We start from the raw sequence: 21787 nt of genomic DNA, 5'->3' as shown, positions 1-21787 counted from the left end.
TGCAGGAGAGGCAGGAAACCCAGGTTCGTTCCCTGCATTGGGAAGGTTCCCCGCAGTGGGAATGGCGAACCACTCCAGTAGTCTTGCCTGGGAAATCCCATGAACAGAGGAGCCTGGTGGGCTGCAGTCCATGGGTCCCAGAATCAGACAGGACTGAGTGACTGAGCTGGCAAGGGCACAACTCCCTCCATTTGAAGAATACTGCTGACTACAAGGATGTACATCCTAGACTGGTTGAAACTTGAAAATTGATGATGCTTGAAACTTCACCTCGATGCCACCAATCCAAGAGTTGTTCATGAGGTGATCATGCCCTGCTCCTTGAACACTATAAAACTCCTCACTACCCCCTCCAGAGTGGGTCACACAATCTTGAGGGCATTAGCCCACTGTGGCCCCCTCTGCCTGGCAAAGCAGTAAAAGCTGTTCTTTTATACTTCACCCAAAACTCTCTCCTTATTTCTGTTCAGCACGGTTGAATAGAGACCAAGTTTAGGCAACAAAAACATAATGTGTACCAGGTCTTGAAAACTACAGAAAATTGACAGAAGTGCATTCTCTTTCATTAAGTAAGAAAGAACACAATGCACTTGAATGCTCTTTTAAGGAAAAAGAGTAGATTTCCTTGTATCCATAGAGGCTGTGTGTTTCTTCTAGAATGGTTGCTAATGTCACTTTTGGAAATTTTATTCTTAAGGACTGTAGAAAGTCATTCAGGTTCCATTTTTTAACCCTGACAATGTTGGTTTAGTGTGGACTCTCCTGTAATTTTCTACCTTCATACATTTCATGCACTCATATATAGACTGTCTCTAAACACTAATGCCATTTCTTTCTTGTGAAAGAAGAAATGATCCAGGAATACAGGGTAGTGTGAGGCACATTTCCAATTTACACTTGGAAGCTGATACCTACAAAAGCAGTGTTCAAAGCCTCTTGCAAACATTAGAGCCCCTCTGTCCAAAAGTCTGTTGTTGGGCCGACCCCAATACTGGAGGAAGAGAAGGGCAGAGACAGTGGCCAACAGAGGCAGCAAGTAGTGAATCAGCAGATTTGTCTGGTTCTGAGAGGTGAAAGGCTGAATGAGGGGTACACTAGAAAGATCTTGATGAGGAGACAGAAAAGACTTCAGTATTAGGGAGGCCAGGCCAAGTGTTGAGGAAACGGATGCTGTCAGCTAACAGGTGATGGAGGTTGCAATTCCTGCTGCCTTCCACTGAGTCATTCCTTTTGTTTCTGGGTTTGTTTTACTCTTGGTAAATTTCTTATTTAAGAGTGATCCCCATGCCTATGATTTGGAAATAAAGGAAATTTCCTATATTATTTTATTGTTAACAAGACATGTCTTCATAATAGTAGAAATGAGTTAATTCATAGCTAAGACACCTCTTAAGATGGTCGTAACACCGAAGTGGAATTACAATGCAATTTGGTATTTTCTGCTTATAACGTATTTTTTTTCTTCTCATCATCTGCAGAATTTCCCATGTCCTACTTTGCAATGTAACCCAGCGGGTGTCGTTCTGGTTTGTGGTTACCGATCCTTCAAGAAATCACACCCTTCCCGCTGTTGAGGTACAGTCAGCCATCAGGTAATCACTGCTAAGTATGCCTTCTCCTGGTAAATCAACTTGTTGATTAATTCAGTGGTTTCATAGACTTTGAAGACTTCTCTCTCTGCTTCACAATGATTTGTTTATTAAGATGTCAGTGAGTTTGCTGTGGTGGGCCAGAGGCCACCAGCATGGATTGGGCAGAGGTTCGGGATGCTGGTTAACATTCTCCAGTGTCCAGGACAGCACTTCCCAGCAAAGAACAGTTCAACCCCAAGTGTCAGTCATGCTGTGGTTGAGAAGCTCTGCTTTAAACATTAGCTAAGAAGGTTTCATTCTGTCTTGTTTTGGCAAGAACACGTTGTAAGGCAATATTGTGTGATGGTTCATCACATGCATTCTTGAGCCTGAATGCTCAGGTTTTGAATAGTCGTTTTGCCTCTTGATGGCTATTAGAATACAGACAAGTTACTTCCCCTCTTTTTGGTTTCTTCTTTTCATCTATAAGACAGAAATAATAATGGTATGCTCCTCTCGGAATTCTTGAGTAGATTAAATGCAAAGCATTTCGAGGGCCAAGTAATAACTTTGACTTTTATTTATTTATTTATTTATTCTTCTTTTACAAACCCTTGTGTCGAGGGCTGACTGACTTTTATTTAGAAGTCAAGAAAACTATTCACGTTTCTTGGGTTTCTAAGGACTTACCTTCTTGAGTTAATGTAGAGGCCTTACCTTTAAAACATACTTTTTGGCGGAAAAAAGGTAATATCTTGACTCTTACATAAATGGAAAATAAATGCTCTCAAAGAATTTTGGGCTTTCCCGGTGGCTCAGGTGGTAAATAATCCACCTGCCATGCGAGAAACCTGGGTTGGATCCCTGGGTTGGGAAAATCCCTTGGAGAAGGGAACAGGTACCCACTCCAGTATTTCGGCTTGGAGAATTCCATGGACTATATCCATGGGGTCACAAAGAGTCGACACCGCAGAGTGACTTTCACTTTCACTTTCATTTTGTTATTAAGTTAATGAAGAAATGAATAAGATGTTAAAACGATTTTAATGGAGACTTCAAGGCAGCATGCAAATATAGAAATTGAAGATGTGTGGTGTTTATTTACTAAAAGATACACCAGTCTATCCATAGGCAATGCTCCACCAGACGCAATTCACCTGATTCTCTGCGGACAAGAATCATTTACATTATATTAGTTTTCTTGAACTTACAGATTTGAAGATTAATTCAAAGACAGTAAAAGGTGGAAATTGTTCAGAAGGGTAGACTGGCCAGACACTCAATCATATTTTTCACCCATTTGAAGTTTTACCCATTTTTTTCTGACAGTTCCCCTCCTCCTCTCCTTGGGATTAGAATAAACTTTCAACAGTGAAATATATTCCTTTCTGCACAGAAGCAGAGTATGCAGTTTTTATTTCAATTAGTATGCAATTTACGTGTGTCAAAACTTCAAATCCCACACATAATTGGTGTTGGGCAAATTGATTTAGAAATCAAGAAAAATATACACATTCTTGGGTTTCTAAGGATTTATCTTCTTGAGTTAATGTACAGTCCTTACCTTTAAAACATACTTTTTGGGGGAAAAACGTAAAATCTTGTCTCTCATATAAATGAAAAATAAATATTATCAAAGATTTTGGGCTTCCTTTGTGGCTCAGCTGGAAGAATGAGTTCCCCAAATAATCTTGACCCTGAGAAAGAAAGATTGAAACAAAGTTCACTCTCCTTACAAAGGGATTCACACGTTATTGAAATGCACATTTTTCTCATTATATCTAGTGAAAGAACTTATTTACTCTTCGTAAAATGTTAGCATTTAAGGCAGTATGTCTATAATCGAATGCCAATTGTTTTTGTGCGAACAAACATCTGTTTCCCTTGCTGAAGTGAAGACATTGAGGCTCTGTACCAATGGAAAATGGTTTAAGAAGAAGGTTTGAATTAAATTGTTTCTGCACTTTTGCCACGAAGAATACTGCTGAGAGCCACTACTTAGGGAGTAAAAATTAGGAATATTGTATTTTGTGAGAAAAGGGATTTTATTCAAGCCCTGTGATCAGGGAGGACTCCAAGGAAAATGAGGGCACTGTGCTTAAACCAGGCTTCAGTTATTGTGAGGAGGAGGAGTGAGTGCTTAGGCTGAAGGTCGAGGATGGAGATGAATATGTTCACAACAAAATGTCTGTTTCAAAGGCCCCAGTAGGAAGGGCTCTTTAGGAGATGATGGCCAATAGAATGGGAAATTATATCAGGGTATGGATAGGGCTCATCAGGAGTGTATGAAATTAAAGGAAACAATACCAGGAGGGCAGGACAGAGTGAAAAGAAAGGAGATGGTACCTAGAAGGCAGTTAATATGTCATTGGGCAAAATAATACTAGTTCCACCTAATGCTTGCGTAATATTTTCTGGTTCATGAGCCATATCTGATGCATCTTTGGCATTTAGTGTCAACACCAGTCATTTCTGAGTTATTATTATTATCCCTGCCTTATAAATGAGAGAATTGAGGCTCAGGGAGATTAACTGATTTTCCCAGGTCACCATGTGAGAGAAATAAAGAATGACGACTTGAATGCAGGCACACTGCCTTTGCATCCAGTGATTTGTTTCTCCCCTACTCTACTAGAGCATCCACACCTATGGAATTAGCTGAGGGGATGAAAGATCAGTTCTACAATGTCTGTTTTTGATCTGTTTTGAGGACCTGGCCTTATTCAAGGCCAATTTGACTAGAAAGTATCCATGGTGATTGCCGCCTATTGGGGATTTCAGTGGTAGATGGAGATATAGTTTGCATTGAGCTAGAACTTCTGATCAGCCTGACTGCTGAGCAACAAAGTAGCAGAATGGGAACAGAGCAACTTTTCATGTTACTGTTATCTGTTGGTAGGGGGGCTCATCATTTTGTGGAAAGTTTTGTGTTATCACAGTTAGGTTACAAAGAAAGAAATCATCCCATTGTTTGATAAAAATTGCATTGAAATCATCCTGTGCTGCAGATTAGCTGGCTAGGATTCTCCTTCACACGAGTAACCGTGCCTCCTTGTAGATTTTCATTTGCTACGGGTGGTCTTTCCTGACACCCTGGTACTGGTCTGCAGAGGTTCTGAAGCTGTTACTCTCAGGTTCAAGATGTGCACTGTCCAGTACAGAACTCAGCAGCCACACGTGGCTCTCAAGAACTCGACATGTATCTATAATCCAAGATGAGATATGCTCTGTCAAGTACACACCGAATTTCAAGGACTCTGCCCAGAATAAAATGTGAACCAACTTACTGTTGATTTCATGTTAAAATTATATTTTCTTGGATATATTGAGCAAATATATATTATATTAAAATCAGTTTTGCCTATTACTATTTTTTAAATGCAGCTGCTAGAAAATTTGACATCACCTAAGGTTCACATATTCTGGCTTACCGTTCTGCTCTAGAGGTTGTTGAAATCAGCTCGCCTAGTGTAAATTTAGAAAAGACCATACAGTATCTCCAAGAAATCACATCTAATTTGCAAATTCCAGCTAGAAATTTAGTTTTGGTCAAATAAGTTTTTGCTACCAACCCCTCCCTGACTGCTACCACCACCCAAAATGCAGATTTTCCCCAGGGAGCGTAATAGATTTGCCTTCGTGTTTTTCTAAACTTTTGGATTCCTAAAACACCGTTTACTTTAGTCATATGGAACTACTTGCAGTTGATGAAACAGTTCATACTGTGTATATCCTGTCTCCAATTCCTGTGCTCACTACAGGTCTGAAGTGAGTACTTTGGGTCTGAAGTATTCCTACTTGTCCCTCCAAACACAGCTCAAAACTTGTCTTCCCAGGAAACCAGCTCTGACTTCTTACTATGATGACACCTCTGCTGTTTTCCCACTCTGCCCATTTTTACCTCTTTCATAGAACTTTTTGTACTGCAGTGTGATTGTGGAGGGACTGATGGGCTGTAAGCTACTTGGGTCTTTTTTTTTTTTTTTCTACCGTTTGTATCTCTAGCACCTAGCAGAGGATCTGGTACTTAGTAAGTTTTCAGCAACTGTTTGTTGAATTGAATGGAAAACAAGAAAAAAGATGAAATTGATGGATTTGCCGCTCCCCCTGGCTTCATGCTTTCTGTCTGCTCTTGATTTTCTTTTATTCTTAAGTTTATCACCCACTTTTTACATATTAGTTTGTTTTCAGGCTGTAAGCCACTTTAAATAGAGTTCCGTCACTTTAATCTAGATGCTGCCTCTCAGGGAATAAAATGTGGTGGGCAGAGCTCAAAAGTCAGGACTTCCTGTGACTTCTAGAACATTCATGACAATGGAGGGCAGTAGTGCATAGACAGGCACCTCCCTGGCAGCCAGGACCACCACTTATGAACAGAAAACCACAGCATGATTGCCCTCATCAGACTGTCGGCTCGACCTGAAGTCTTCTGCTGGGAGATGCTCTGTTTATAGAGAGGGTGGTAATCCTGGGGACACAGGGATTAGAAACCCTGTTTCTTCTGTCTTGTTTGTGTTTAATCGTCCTTGTATTTTAGAATGAATCGAAACCGGATCAACAATGCCTTCTTTTTGAATGACCAGACTCTGGAATTTTTAAGAATTCCTCCCACTTTTGCACCACCTACTGACCCGTCTGTGCCCATCTGGATTATTATATTTGGTGTGATATTCTGCATCGTCCTTGTGGCGACCATGCTATTGATTTTATCAGGAATCCGGCAACATAGAAGGTAAGATATTTATAAAGGGAGAGATTGAAAGAGCATTTTCCTGTTTCCCACGACTTGGAAAAATAAGGAGAGGATTTTCCCCTACCTGAAGTGAATCCCTTATATTGTAAACTGAAAAAATGGGCCGTTTTCAAAATATCAGTTATGCTTTTGTTTTTGGACCCTTTTTGGAGTCCAGAGTCCCTTACTTAACTATGACTACTTCTAGCGCCATCTTTCTTTCTTTTCTACACCATGTGAATGTTTCATATCTAGAGTTGTTTTTAATATCTGGGGTGTGATTTTTTTACACTGGATATACAGAGCTTAGCAGGCTTTTCGGATAGGCAGAGTTAATCTTTGGTTTTCACCCTCCTCCAAATACTAGTCCTTCCACCGCTGTTTTCCTGCCCTCCTTGGCCTGCCTCTTCCAGTACCTACAGCCACCATCTTGTACCAGATACTTTTGTGGTGTCTTTACATTCCCTCCCTTTGGACGCTCTTCCCTCGAGTCCTGTGATCTTGTCTAGCCCCACGTTCTTCACAGTGGCCTTTGAATCATCTCCCTGTATCAGAATCACCTGGAACACTTGTTGAACATGTAGGTTCCTTTGCTCTACAACAGAGCCACGAAAGTTCATTCTCTGAAGGAGATGCATTCTTTTAATTGAAACTTAGGTGATGTACAATTGAAAGAGATATGTCTCAATGAATATCCAGCTAGTTCACCTTTTTGAGGGCTTCAAATTTAACTACTTACTTTTCTATTACCACTCATGGAGTTCATTTAGCTGAATTCTGGGGCACATGCAAGCTTTGCTATCTAAATTATTGATATTACTTCCAGAGAGAATTTCAGACTGGTGAAAGTGTTCCTAAGGTAGTGAGGAAACAAAGCTTTCGCAATGAAATGAGAAAATAATCTTGTTTACAAGCACCTCTGATTCAGAGTGCAGGTGGAGAGAGTCCTGAGCTCTACTTTGATGCTTCTAAACCTTCCCTTCTGACACCAAGGAAGAGGAATTCTGTTAAGTGGGCATCACAGGGACACACATTGGTTTTCAAAAGCGTTGGTGCCCACGTGGGACATGCAGGTGGTGTTTGGCCAAGTTTGTGTTCGAGTAAATGTTTCTGCTGAGATTTTCCACTTTCCATATTGTTCATGCTAGTTATTAGCAGAAGGTAATCATTTAAAATTTGCGGCTTTGCAATTTTTTTTCACAAATGATCAGTGAAATGCTATGGAGTGAATGTGATCTATGTCTAGTCCCTGAATTAAACTTAAGGATTAAGATCAAGGTGTCACTGCTTGACTTTCTTGCTTTTGCCATGACATGTAATGCTGAGAGACTTGATCCAAATTATTAATTTGTTTTTGTTTGCTTTCGAGAATATTAAGAAATATTCTGTTGCGGTATTTGCATACCTGTGTTCAATAGCTTTAAGTTTTATATTAATCCTGAAATGCTGGGAGTCCATGCTTTCTAGCAGTTGTAACCTTCATGAATTCACTTCATCCCCTTATTTCCCAATTTCCTCACTAGTATGCTCTGGTGTAGGTGGTGGAAGAATGGGCTTTGGAGTTGGACTACTTGGATTCACGGTATTTATTGGCTAGACTCTGCTCTTGGATGTAATGCATTAACTGTATGGCTATCAGGAGGCACAGGCAATGAGTCAGGGAAGCCAAGCTGAAGGGAACATGGTTTGTGGTGCTGGAGTCAAGTTGGTTAAATGTTTCTTTACTATCTGTGCATAGATAACTTTGCTGGAGGGACAGTGAGCTGTGTTACAAAGAATTAATTTGTTGGAATCAAAAGTTAATAGCGTAGCATTCTCGAAGGAGCGCCTGGCACACAGCAAGTGCTCAGTAAGTGTTAGCTCTTAGTGTTATTTTATTATCCTGCTGTTGGTGGTCTTTCAGTTCGTTTGTACTGGGATCAGCTATCTTCCTTCTGAGCAAACTCTCCAGTAATACAATAATTGGGCGTGTAGCATCATAATCTGTTGCTTGGGAGAAGTGACCCTGTTGCTCCAACCTTGCCTTCACAAGTTTAGTTCATGTTCAAACCAGGAAAACAGATGGACAAATCTCCTGTGTCAACCTGGAGAGCATCAATAATTAGCAAATAGAGACAGGACAGTCATGATAACCTTCTGAAGAGAAATTGATTTGTTAGGTTTTCCACTTGATATGGAAAAATTTTGCTGGGTTTCTCTTGGGAAAAGTATTGCTTCAAAAGGGGGGAGAGGGTGCAGTTTGAAGTGGGAGGAGCTCTGATCTTTGTGATGAAAGTTTTGTCTATTTGTCAAAAAGATAGAAGTTGCCCTCAAAAGCCTTTAGTGTTGAGGAAGACACAGATTTGTTCAAGAATGCAATCCACAGGTTAGATCGTAATGAATATAGCTTGTGGGATAGAACATCTTAAACCTAGAAGATCAGGAGGGACCCCAGGGTCATCTGAATCACCCTTCTACTTCTACAGAGACGAGTGCCAGTGTCATCTAAGACATGTGCATTTCTTAAGTTACCTTTGGGAAAATTCTCAAGTGAAGCTTTAACTCTTCTGTTAGCCGTGTCAATAACAGCATTCCATTGATTGTTCAGAACCTCTGGGTGGAAAGTGTGCAGTCACTGTGGCCCAAACTAGGTGAACTCAAATACTAGCTATACCTGTTCGCTGAGTGAGGTTTGTGCATCATCAAATTTCTCCATCTGTACGAGGGAGGTAATGTCTCACAGGGCTTCCATGAAGACTGGGTGAGAGAAATGTGTATAAAGTAGAATATGTACTAAATAAATAGTAATTATGATCCAAGATGAGCTTAACCCATTTCTGTGATTCAAGAATGCTGGAAAAGATCACTTTTCCATGCAGATATTGCCACAGTACTGCAGAAGCTTCTCCAATTCATTGGCCTATTGCTTGAGATTTTATTAGTTAACAAACACCTATTTTAGAAAGCAGGAGGTCTTGTTAGGTCAGCTGTTTACTGTGATAGTGGTGAACTGACTAATCAGCCTTCTCTCTTAAAAAAAAAACAATACCCTGTTTCGTAGCATTCGCTGATTTCCTATCCACTCTGAAATTTCTGAATATTTAGCAGTCTCCTCTTGCAAGCCTGAACCAGCCAGCAGGTTTCAGCATGTCATCACAACTGCTGCCTCTTCGGGAAGTAAATTTGAGGAGATTGCTTCCTTTCTCTATTACCATCTAGTTGAGAATAGCAGTTTGTGAAGTAAGAGGTTTGTGGAAGGAAAAGAGTTAGAAAAGTGAGTTTTTTCTTTTAGAGAACGATTAGGAAGTTGGGTAGGTGGAAAGGCAACTAAGACAAACTGCATATACTTCACCATGACGTGTGTGCTAGATCTGTGTTTAGCCCCAGGCTGGAAGTGGATAGTTTAGCTCTTTGGTCAGCTTTATGATAATGGTGATGATGACGGTGGTGACAGGGATGGTGGATGATGGTGATGATAGTGATGGCTTTAATGGTGGGAATGATGTGATAATGGTAATGATGATGAAGTTGATGATGTGATGTGTGTTTTAGTTCAAAGACCACTGGATCGATACTCTTGGATTTGGGTCCCAGTCTTAGGCCCTAGCATTTATTTATTAGCCGAGTGCCTTGATGCAGTCACATACAGAAAATGAGGAGAGTATTTTCTTAAATAGTTATGCTGATGGGAAGACAAAATTAGAGAATACACACAAGTGCTTTAGACACTGGGGAATGCTATATCAATGTAAAGAAGCATCACCATCAAAAAGCAGTTACAAAGTGCTAATTCTGTGCAACCTGGCATTTTGGGCCATAAAAGGAAAGTCACAGACACAGCACAATTTCAGTCTTGTATGTATATAGTATAATTGATCCATGAACCTTTTATATAAATGAACTGTTGTAATGTTATTATGTTAGGAAGGGACCTTAAACATTGATCTGTATCCATTTCTCCAGATGCCAAGGCCCAGAGAAGTAAAAATATCTTATTCCATGCTTTTATTGACCACGTGTTCTGCGATAGGATCTCTAGAAAGTATTGTGGAAGAGATGTACCAAGATAACATGGGTGGCCCTTGCCTATAAGGAGATGATAATCTTGTAGTTGTAACAAAAGCTAGGTCAAGGACTCAGGACATGGATCCCTAGCTAATGGTCACAGTTGACTAGAGTCACTAGTAAATTCACTTGATTTCCTTCTGGTTTTATTTCTCTTCCCATAAGGTCAATAGTAAAGAAACTGCATTTGGGTTTGTATGAATTTTTTCACACAAGGGGCTGGGACTCAGCCAACGTTTTCACATACTGAAACTTCACATTCTTATAAAGTCTCAATCAAATGAGTAAACTGTCTTGAAAATAGAAATGTAAATGAACTGAGAAACTTTAGAGCTGATAATTTTTTTACTTTGCTGATATTAAATGTACACACTCATTAGGAATCAAATATATGTTTTGAGCGAAGTCTGGGAAGATGAAGTGAGTTCCAGGTCCACTCCTTTCAGCAGTCTTGTCCCATTCTGAAAGACAAGTTGCTCTCCATGTTTGAGTCTCAGTTCTTTCTTTCAAAAACAGATGATAATAAAATGTGCACAGTATTGCAGTAGAAATTAGATAAGATGATGTATACAAAGCAGTCTTCTGTGTAATAGACACTAATTCTTATTGTTTCTGCTATCACATGGCAGATTAAAAGAGACCTGGCTACACACATATTGTTAGAATGTAACGGTACTAGTATTTAAACCAGATGTCCTTGATGCCAACGCCAACCAGTCTCACTATGCTGCAATGCCCACTAAAATTGTAGCAATGCTACAGTTTCCCCAGGACTCTTCTACACTGATTAGATGACAGTTGCAATTCCCCAATCATTAACTCTGTCCCATTTTGAAATCATATTTGTGTGTCCTTTGTTGTTTTTCTGGCTGTTCTTGGGCCTTGGCTTTTCAACCTTATCTTGTTTGAAGGGAGACAGAAATACTCTTTCTGGTTTTAGCTGCCACTGGTTTATCTTGAGCAAACTCTGTTCCTCAACACCCCCTCGCCACGTGGGCCACCCAATACAGGCAGACCTCCTTTTCTTGTGCTTCACTTTATTGCATGTTTTTTGCAAATTGAGGTTTCATGGGAGTTTTCTACAGATTAATGTTTTATGGCAGCCCGCATCAAGCAAGTCTATCAGCACCATTTTTCCAACAGCATTTGTTCACTCTGTGTCTCTGTGTCACATTTGGTAATTCTTGCAATGTGTCAGTCATTTTCATTATTTTTTTATTTGTTATGGTGATCAGTGATCTTTGATGTTACTGTTGGAATCTGTGGTGTGAGCTCCGTAGACCATGCCCATATAAGTTGGCAAACTTAATGGTGAATATTGTGTGTTCTGACTGCTCCACCAACCAGATGTTTCCCATCTGTCTCCCTCTCCTCAGGCCTTTCTATTTCCTGAGACAAGAATATTGAAATCAGGCTAATTAATAACCCTACAGTGACTTCTAAGTGTTCAAGTGAAAGAAAGAGTCATGTATCTCACTTTAAAACAAAACCTAGAAATGATTAAACTTAGGAAAGCACGTAGAAAGCTGAGACAGGCTGAAAGCTAGGCCTCTTACAGCAATCAGTTATCTAAGTTGTGAATGCGAGGGAAAAGTTCTTGAAGGAAATACAAAGTGCTATTTCAGTGGATGCACAAATGATAAGAAAGTGAAACAGCTTTATTGCTGATGTGGAGAAAGTGTCAGTGGTCTGGATAAGTGTAAAAGAAACAGAAAATCACCATATAATAATAATTGATTCTGAGGAGGCTTCTCAATGGATACTATCACTGAGTAGAAGTCAATTAGAGAACAGGATACTCACAGGGTCTCAATGTAACACTCCTATGAGCAATGTACTAATTATACAGAGATATTTGTATTTTGTAAAGGGAGAAATTTGGTGAATATCACCAACAATGACACAGAATGACAAGTGCCTGCTGATGTGGTGCACTGAGAAGATACATTTTTTACAAACAAAATTCTGTGTTCTGTGTTCATGCCCAGCTCCATCACCATTTTTTTTCATTTATTTTTATTGTTGGAGGCTAATTACTTCACAACATTGCAGTGGGTTTTGTCATACATTGACATGAATCAGCCATGGATTTACATGTATTCCCCATCCTGATCCCCCCTCCCACCTCCCTCTCCACCTGATCCCTCTGGGTCTTCCCAGTGCACCAGGCCCGAGCACTTGTCTCATGCATCCCACCTGGGCTGGTGATCTGTTTCACCCTAGATAATATACATGTTTCGATGCTGTTCTCTTGAAACATCCCACCCTCGCCTTCTCCCACAGGGTCCAAAAGTCTGTTCTGTACATCTGTGTCTCTTTTTCTGTTTTGCATATAGGGCTATCATTACCATCTTTCTAAATTCCATATATATGCATCACCATTTTTTTTTACTTGAATCTCTCAGGAGGAACTAGTCAGACACAAATTAAAAGACATTTTGTAAAAACAGTTGAACTGAGTTCAGCACACAATAGGCACTCCAGCAATGTGCTTAGAGCTGGATGGACAGACGTGAGTGTCTGGCTAGTGAGAAAGACAGATAAATGGATATATCAATGAATGCAGATCAATGACTGGCTGGCTGGATAGTAAACTAATAGATGGATGGATGTGTGGGTGGATGGATAGATGATTAGAGAGTAACTGGGTGATGGAACAAACAGTTTGATGGATGGATGTATGGATCCTCTACACAAAGTTACTCAGACAATAACCCAAGGCAGATTTTGAATAGGATTTACCAGAAGAAAGAGAAAAAAGAGGGAAAGAAGGAAAAGAGGAAGGAAGGAGGGAAATACACACATGTGATATTTCTTGTATTTCTTGAAGAGTTATTTTTTCAAATTGATTGAGGAAAATACTCATTTTCATACCTTAGGAGTTAGAAGTGGTATAGATTTTTGCCAGGCTTCACTGATGGTTTATTAATTTCGAATAGGTGGAGTTCATAAACAACATTCAAGTAGCATTCCAACACCATAGATCTCATTGTAATCACTTGAAACTATTTTGCCATTGTACATGCTACTGTCAAAGATCAAAATGTGCTATTACAGGCCCAATGCTGGGAATGAAAGTTGGTGGGTTGTATTCCCAGAGACCTAGATAAGGACAAGCTGCTGTGTGTTTACTTCCTCAGGGTGAAGATACTCCATTGTCCGTTCCAAGCATCAGCAGTCAACAATCAGTGCCACTTTGGGTGGGTGTATGATTTCCTGTGATGAGAAGGTCCTCCAGCCAGGTGAAATCACCTACCAGAGGACTGGAATTCTTTGGCCCCTCCTCCTGTAGACATGGGTGTCCTATCACTTTCCACATTGTCCAAGAAGCAAAGGCAACTGACATTCTATAACCATCGAACACATCATGTCCATTCATAGTACCCAACACTCATTCAATACCTATATTTTGAGTGCCTGTTATACATTGGAAGAGACACAGTTCTTGTCCTAAAGTGAACAGAAAGGGCTCAATAAAAAAGAAAAACTCCCTTCCCTCCCTTTTTATGTATTTTAAAAAACAAAAGTGATGGTTCAGTAGGCATGATACCCTAGTGACAAATTTATGTTTATAAATTATCATCAAAAATACCTATGCTGTGCTGTGCTTAGTCACTCAGTCATGTCCAATTCTTTGCGACTCTATAGACTGTAGACTGCTAGGCTCCACTGTCCATGGGGATTCTCCAGGCAAGAATACTGGAAGGGATTGCCATGCCCTCCTGCAGGAGATCTTCCCAAACCAGGGATTGAACCTGGGTCTCCCGCATTGCAGGCAGATTCTTTACCATCTGAGCCACCAGGAAAGCCCTAGGTCATGCAGTTTCTCCCTAAATCACTCCTCATCAGGCTTGGAGTGAGTAATACTTCTTCACAATAATAAATAGGTTTTTAACATTCAGTTTTTACCCTCAAATTTGTGTATGTAAGTATGAAACTCATATTAGAAAAATCTTAATGGATGGAGCATTCTGAAATAGGTGGCAATGCAATCAATGGTAGTCTTAGAAGTAATGACTGCTAATGTTCATTTGCCAGTTTCTTCAATTAAAAGTTTTTTATGGAATTAGAAGAAAAATTGCAGAGGGCAGGACACTTGTAGATGAGGGCAGGACACTTGTAGATCATGGCAAGAAACTTGCCCTCTCTGAGTCACAAAGGGAAAATGATCCATCAGGCATCAAAAGGAATGGGGAAGAATGAAAAAGGAAGAAGTAGATGCATGAGGACAAGTCTCTCTTCTTTAGAAGAAGGATTTCTTCATCAAAAAGATTCTGAGCGAAATCGCTGTGGAAATGTATCAAAATGAAAGCTGTGTTCATGGCAAATTATGCACATATTATTCTTTTGTGACTTTAGATCTAGTTGTTCAGAGTCTTGACATTGTGGCCTTCACAAACTGCAGAATCAGTAACTTGCTGGCTGACGGACATGATAAGAAGCTCAAAGGTTATCTAACAGTAATATGGCCCTTTGTCACATTTCGCAGTATGTCCTGTAATAAACTGATTCACTGCCTGTGCGTTGCTCTAAGTATAATAAAATTTATCTTTCTGGATCATTCCTATTTGATGTTCTGCTAAAAACATGAATTCTTTTTCCTGAAAAATAAAATGAGTGTTAGTGACTTCCACTCTTCCTGCATTGTCAGGTGGTTCAGGAAGAGGATTTAAAAATAAAGAAAGCAACCTGTGACTAAAACACCTGAAAGTAGCTCTTCGGGAGCCTCACAGCTGCTATTTTTCATAAATCCAGACAGAAAATGGGCAAAAGACATAACGAAAAAAGTGCAGGCATACCTCAGAGATGCAGCAGGCTTCATTAGACTGCAATAAAGGGAGCCACATGACGTTTTTGGTTTCCCAGGGCATTTAAAAGCTATGTTTACATTATACTGTACACTATGAACTGTGCAATAGCATTATGTCTTAAAAAAATTACTGTACATACCTTAAATTAAAAATATTTTGGAGATAAAAAATGCTAACCATCATCTGACCCTTCAGCAAATAATAACCATTCTATCAGAGAAGGGTCTTGCCTTAATGGCGATGGCTGCTGACTGAACAGGGTGGTAGTTGCTGAAGGCTGGGTGGCTGTGGCAATTTCTGAAAATAAGACAGCAAAGTTTTCCACATTGATTGACTCTTCCTTTCATGAAGCATTTGTCTGTAACATGCAGTGCTGTTTGGTATGATTTTACCCACAGTAGAACTACTTTCAAAATTGGAGTCAGTCTTTTCAAACCCTGTCGCTGCTTTATCAAAGTTTATGCAATATTTTAAATCCCTGGTTGACATTTCATCATCTTCACAGCAATTTCACCAAGAGTAGATTCCATCTCAAGAAACCACTTTTTTTGACTCATCCATAAGAAGCAAGTTCTTATTCTGTTAAAGTTTTGTCACAGGATTGCAACAATTCAGTCACATTCTCAGGCTCCACTTTTAATTCTAGTTCTCTTTCTTTATCTACCACATCTGCAGCTGCTTCCTCCACTTAATTCTCGAACCCCTCCAAGTTATCCCTGATGATTGGAATCCACTTCTTCCAAACCCTTGTGAATGTTGATATTTGGACTTCTTCCCATGAATCATGAGTGTTCTAAATGGAATCTAGAATGGTGACTCCTTCACAGAAGGTTTTGACTGACTATGCCCAGATCCACCAGAGCAATCACTATGGCAGCTATAGCCTGATGAAGTGTATTTCTTAAATAATGTGACTTGAAAGTCTAAATTACTCTTTGGTCCATGGGCTGCAGGATGGATGCTGTGTTAACAGCCATAAGAACAACATTAATCTTGTTATATGTCTCCATCAGAGCTCTTGGGTGACCAGGTGCATTGTCAATGGGCAGTAATACTTTGAAAGGAATCTTTTCCTGAGCAGTAGGCCTTAAGAGTGGGCTTAAAAATATCCAGCGAACCATGTTGTAAAAAGATGTGCTATTATCCAGGCTTTGTTCTAAGGGCCTTGGAATTTTCAGAATTTTAAATGAGCATTGGCTTCAACTTTGAGTCACCAGCTAATTAGCCACTAACAAAAAAGTCAGTGTGTGCTCTGAAACTTTGAAGGCAGGGACTGACTTCTCCTCTCTAGCTATGGAAGTCCTGGGTGGCATGTTCTTCCAATAAAAGGCTGTTGGATCTACAATGAAAATCTGTTGTTTAGCGTAGCCACCATCATTAATTATAGTTGTCATTATTTTGTAAACAAGAGCTGTCTCGTTCTCTTTTCTCTGCCTTCCTCCACCATGTTCTTTAAAGCACTTTGAAAATGAATCCTCATGTAGGACTGATAGACGTGGGTCATCACTGGGGCATCTTCATCACTTCCTCACCCACTGGAGACTCACTAAGGTTCTAAGGGACTTTCAGAGTGGTCACCACAGCAATGTTCACCATCCCAGCCATGTGATCCACTCAGGTCTGCCTCTTTGGAGTTTCCACAGATTTCTAGGGCAAGAGAATCTTTGACAGGTCTGGAAGCCTCATGCCTCACATCGTGCCTCCATGATGCCCCAACAACCTATGATAATCCTCAGAGAAACTCTTCTGCCCTCTGGTTTCCTAGAGGTACTCACGTCTCTCTTCTCCACCTTCCTCTGTGATATCAAGCACAATTGGCTCAATGTCTTGGCCTTTCACAAAAGACAGGAAGAATCTTTGAATTCAAGGCTATATTTTTCCACACCCCAGGGGAATATTAATGGACTGGTTACCACTTGGGTTGAGATATCAGGGTTTTCAAAGGGTCTGAGAATGAGTAACTTAAAAATTTATCCTGTTAAATTGAATTTTTTGAAATAACCTGGGATTATAGCTATGAATTGTAGTGTAATTAGTAAAATGTGTTCTGAGTTCCAAAAACCTAACAAATGAATGCAACTATTTTGTAATGAGTAGAGGTAAGGATGATACTTGGAGTTTAGAAAGATTACATCCTTCTACAAAGTAATGTGACTTTGCTTCTTGATATGTCATTTCAATCTGATTATACATTTCCCTTGCATTCCTTCATGCAATTTGTGTGTGTGAATGTACATATGAATATGTGTGTATACAAACATACTCATTTATATAAACATATATATTCTTTCATATATATGTAATCCATGCAGACTTCTGATCTTGATACCATCTTTTCACCTCATCATCTTTTTGTGATCCTTGAAATTTATTTGAAAATACACAATGTTACCCATTTTTCCAATCATTCTAAGGTTCCTCTTCCCTTTCCTGATCTCCATGTTGGAACAGAAGACCATGCTTTCTCTTCTTAGATCTAGATCCCAATTATTCTTTTTATGTGCATTTAGGAAGAACAAAGGACCATCTGAAATGGAAGACACTGAGGATAAGTGTGAAAACGTGATCACAATTGAAAATGGCATCCCCTGTGATCCCCTGGACATGAAAGGAGGGCACATTAACGATGCTTTTGTGACAGAAGATGAGCGGCTCACCCCTCTCTGAAGGGCTACTGTTTTGCTCCCCACCTGAAACTCAACACTTGGGTCTGTGTAACTGCTGAACATCACAATTTATCGAGGCAAGACTATGTATTTTGTTTTCATCACTCTTCTTTTGTAAGAATTTTGAATGTGCGTGAAATGAAAAGGCAATGACTTATACCCATGAAGACAATTGGAATCATAAGCTGCTGACTATTCAAAATATTCTAAAATATTTCCCTGACAACACAGTGTATAAGTGTAGTCATCTGGCATTTGCAGTTATTGATTTTAAAAATATATTAGTATTTAAGCCTTTCTAGTCATAAGGTCAGGCCAGCGTGTATATATATATATATATATATCTCACACTTTTGAAGACCTAAGGAAAAAATAATTTTACAATGGAGAATGCCTATAATATGGTGTCTAAATCTTTGAAAGTGGATCCTTTTAAATATCATATCACTCTGTATATGACTAGATAAGGAAGAATAACAATTATTGTAAATTGGATGGATAAAAATGGGAGTGTTGAAATACAAGGTGGAACTTGATCCTGTTATCATACCAACAATTGCTTATATATTTTTTCTATCAGTCTCTAATAGGGCAGCTCTGCAGTTTGTAAAAGTACAGTCTGTGCTAACTTAATAAAGTACTAACTTAATAAAGTACTAATCATCTCTTTTTGATTAACTGACTGATTGTGGTCTGCAATTTCACACTGTGGAACACAATAAGCCTAATTTTTATGTTATGTTTAATCTGCTCTCCTGTCCTAGAAATGAATTACCTTTGTTGTGTGTATCCCTGCTTGAAGACTGTAGTCTTTAGACTTGATTTTACCCTTAGAATGAGAGAAAATAATAGGAAATGAAACAACTGACAAAGGATTAATCTCCAAAATATACAAGCAGCTCATACAACTTAATACCAGAAAAACAAACAATCCAATCAAAAAGTGGGCAGAAGACCTAAACAAACATTTCTCCAAAGAAGACATACGGATGGCTAATAAACACATGAAAAGATGCTCAGCATCACTCATTATTAGAGAAATGCAAATCAAAACTACAATGAGGTATCACCTCACACTGGTCAGAATGGCTATCATCAAAAAGTCTATAAACAATAAATGCTGGAGAGGGTGTAGAGAAAAGGGAACCCTCTTGCACTGTTGATGGGAATGCAAACTGGTAAAGCCACTATGGAGAACAGTATGGAGATTCCTTAGAAAACTAGGAATAAAACTAGCATACAACCCAGGAATTCCACTACTGGGTATATACCCTGAGAAAACCAGATTTGAAAAAGACGCGTGTACCCCAATGTTCACTGCAGCACTGTTTACAATAGCTAGACATGGAAGCAACCTACATGTCCATGGGCAGAGGAATGGATAAAAATATTGTGGTACATATATACAATGGAATATTACTCCACCGTTAAAAGGAGCACATTTGAGTCAATTCTAATGAGGTAGATGAACCTAGAGCCTATTATACAGAGTGAAGTAACTCAAAGAGAAAAACAAATATCATATATTAATGCATATATATGGAATCTAGAAAGATGGTACTGATGAACCTATTTGCAGGCAGCAATGAAGATGCAGACATAGAAAACAGTCTTGTGGACACAGTAGGGGGAAGGAGAGGGTGGGATGAATTGAAAGAGTAACATTGAAACATTTATATTACCATATGTAAAATAGATAGCCAATGGGAATGTGCTGTATGATGCAGGGAGCTCAAACCTGGTGCTCTGTGACAACCTAGAGGGTGGGATGGGGTGGGAAGTGGGAAGGAGGTTCTACAGGGAGGGGACATATGTATACCTATGGCTGATTTATGTTGATGTATGGCAGAAACTAACACAGTGTTGTAAAGCAATTATCCTCCAATTAAAAGAATCATGCTAATAGACTTGATTTTACTTCCAGATAGGTATCGTTCTAAATTCTAATAATAATTATTATACATATATTGATAGAAAATTTGCAGCTCAGTCTCCCACTGCCATCACCAACAGTTGGTGTTGTAGCAGTAGTCTCTAACTCGCTTCCCATATCCATTTTTTATTTTGAAGGCATGGGATGGACCAATTTGATCACTAGATCATTTTCTTCACTGTTTATCGTGAAGCTGAGGGGATTTCTTCCACTTGCAAAGGTCTGTTCCAGTAAATATCCTTGCTGAGGAAGTTTTCTTTGCTAGCAGAAATGCGCTGTAAAATTGACCGTCAATATAACAGCAAAATAGAGCTTATGTCTCCTGAACTGGCTTTGACAAACATTGCGGGTAATTAGCAGTCAATCATCAACCATACCTTTCATTTTAAAAATAATGATCCTGTAATGTCCCACAAAGGAACACATTGTGAGGTGATATGTAGTGGAAATAAAATGTTGTAAATTGAGTGGAAATATGGCTGTCACTCTCGTCTCCCAGTCCTTAGCAAAAACTATGATGAAACTGGAAAGACAGAAGCATGTGAAAACCAAGTCACTACAGAAAAAATGAACTGAGATGGTGATATTTGGATTTGTTTCACAGAAGAAATGTTAATGCAGGTGGGTTTTGGTTTTTTGGGTGTAGTTTCATCTACCACATTTTCCATAAGGACTAACCAATACAAAACATCGCTATATAAAAGAATGCACTGAACTCTTGCATCTAGAATGATACATGATCAGATATTAATATCATCAAGTGAAGTATACACATTTTTCGTCCCTGGATAAGGAACAGGGAATAGGAGAGAACACAAGTGAAGAACTAAAAAGAGTGTAAAATCCCTCAAACTCCAGATTCCCAGTCCTTATTGCAAAAGTCATGGGGCCCCTTAACTTAGTATTTTATTTCCCATCTTATATCTTGTCTTTTATTTATTTTTAATTAATTAATTTTGCGTCATTTTCTTTCAGTTACATAAGCAGATGCATGGAAGTTTTCTTTCCTTCTTTCCTACTAACCTTCCTTTGACCCTTCCTCCATTCATCCCTCCATCCCTCTCTCCCTGCCTGAAGAATTTATTGAATGGAGACACTCTGTGTAAGATAAGATGCTAGGTTCAGGAAATATAAACAGAGGGAGAATTTCCTAGAAGGGATTTGTTCATTATTTATGACAAGACTCAGTTTATTGCCGAGAATACCATTCTTTTTTAGGAAATTTTAGTTTGAATGAATGAATAATGTCTAGTTGTTATATAATGAGTTATTTTGCTCCTTATTTTCACAGCATTGTTTGAAAGCAAATTTTATATTAGTTATGGGCAGAGACTATGAACCAATTTATAAAGTGCAGCATTAGTCTCATAACACATTAAGGGACAGTAGTAGGAGGCAAATAATTGGTACAAGTCTTTATCGTGGTACTGGACAGTAGGCGAGAGTTTGGCTAGTAAAGAGATGACAACTGTGTCCCTGGATGTAATTTTTCCTTAGTTACTCCTTGATGTTGCTTATACTTGTTTGAAAATTAGTTAACATATGACAGTAATATCGGCATGGAGGTATGGGGTGTAGGATGAGACATTTAATCAGATGCAGAGAAAGAGATCCTAGGGTTTTTTTTCCCCCAAGTGTCTCATGTCTTTTGGCCCGATCTGAAAGTAGATTCCCAGAACAACATGGCTAGGTCATATCCAAGACCATTGGAAAGGGTGGCACAAGAGCTCCTGGGCATGGTGTAGAACCATGGTGAGCACTAGCCACCATGGCCAGGCAGGCCTAGAAGGTGCCATGGTCAAGTGTCTTGCTGCACTGAACAAGTGGCCCCTTTTGCAAAACTTAGCAAAAGTTCAGTTAAGACTCATGTGTTCATCACTCCTGGATTCCATCTGTCCTCCTCCACTATTAGTTCATAGTCCGCCATAATTAGTGAACTAATATGACAACATTATTTATATCAAGGTTGCATTTGTAGACTTAGGAAGTTGAACCAGATCAAATTGCTGCTATGCAGTCATTTTTGACCT

General features: G+C 39.3%; 1 protein-coding gene across 5 annotated transcripts in view; it reads left to right on the top strand.

Moving 5' to 3' along the window:
• The window catches only part of CLTRN (collectrin, amino acid transport regulator), a 184402-nt gene extending 164826 nt beyond the window's left edge, over positions 1-19576 (top strand). For 4 of the 5 annotated variants that reach the window (XM_065915133.1, XM_065915137.1, XM_065915136.1 and 1 more), the window contains 4 exons: positions 1479-1592; positions 6109-6303; positions 13488-13547; positions 17669-19576. In XM_065915133.1, the coding sequence (XP_065771205.1) occupies positions 1479-1592; positions 6109-6303; positions 13488-13547; positions 17669-17825 (526 nt within the window). In that variant the 3' untranslated portion in view covers positions 17826-19576. The remainder of the gene's footprint in view (positions 1-1478; positions 1593-6108; positions 6304-13487; positions 13548-17668) is intronic. The other variant, XM_065915134.1, reaches the window with a different exon arrangement.
• Positions 19577-21787: the final 2211 nt, after the last annotated feature.

Source organism: Muntiacus reevesi, chromosome X (assembly GCF_963930625.1).
Source record: "Muntiacus reevesi chromosome X, mMunRee1.1, whole genome shotgun sequence".
NCBI lineage: Eukaryota > Metazoa > Chordata > Mammalia > Artiodactyla > Cervidae > Muntiacus > Muntiacus reevesi.
The sequence above is the reverse complement of the archived record's forward strand: the minus strand, read 5'-3'. Positions and strand labels throughout refer to the sequence as shown.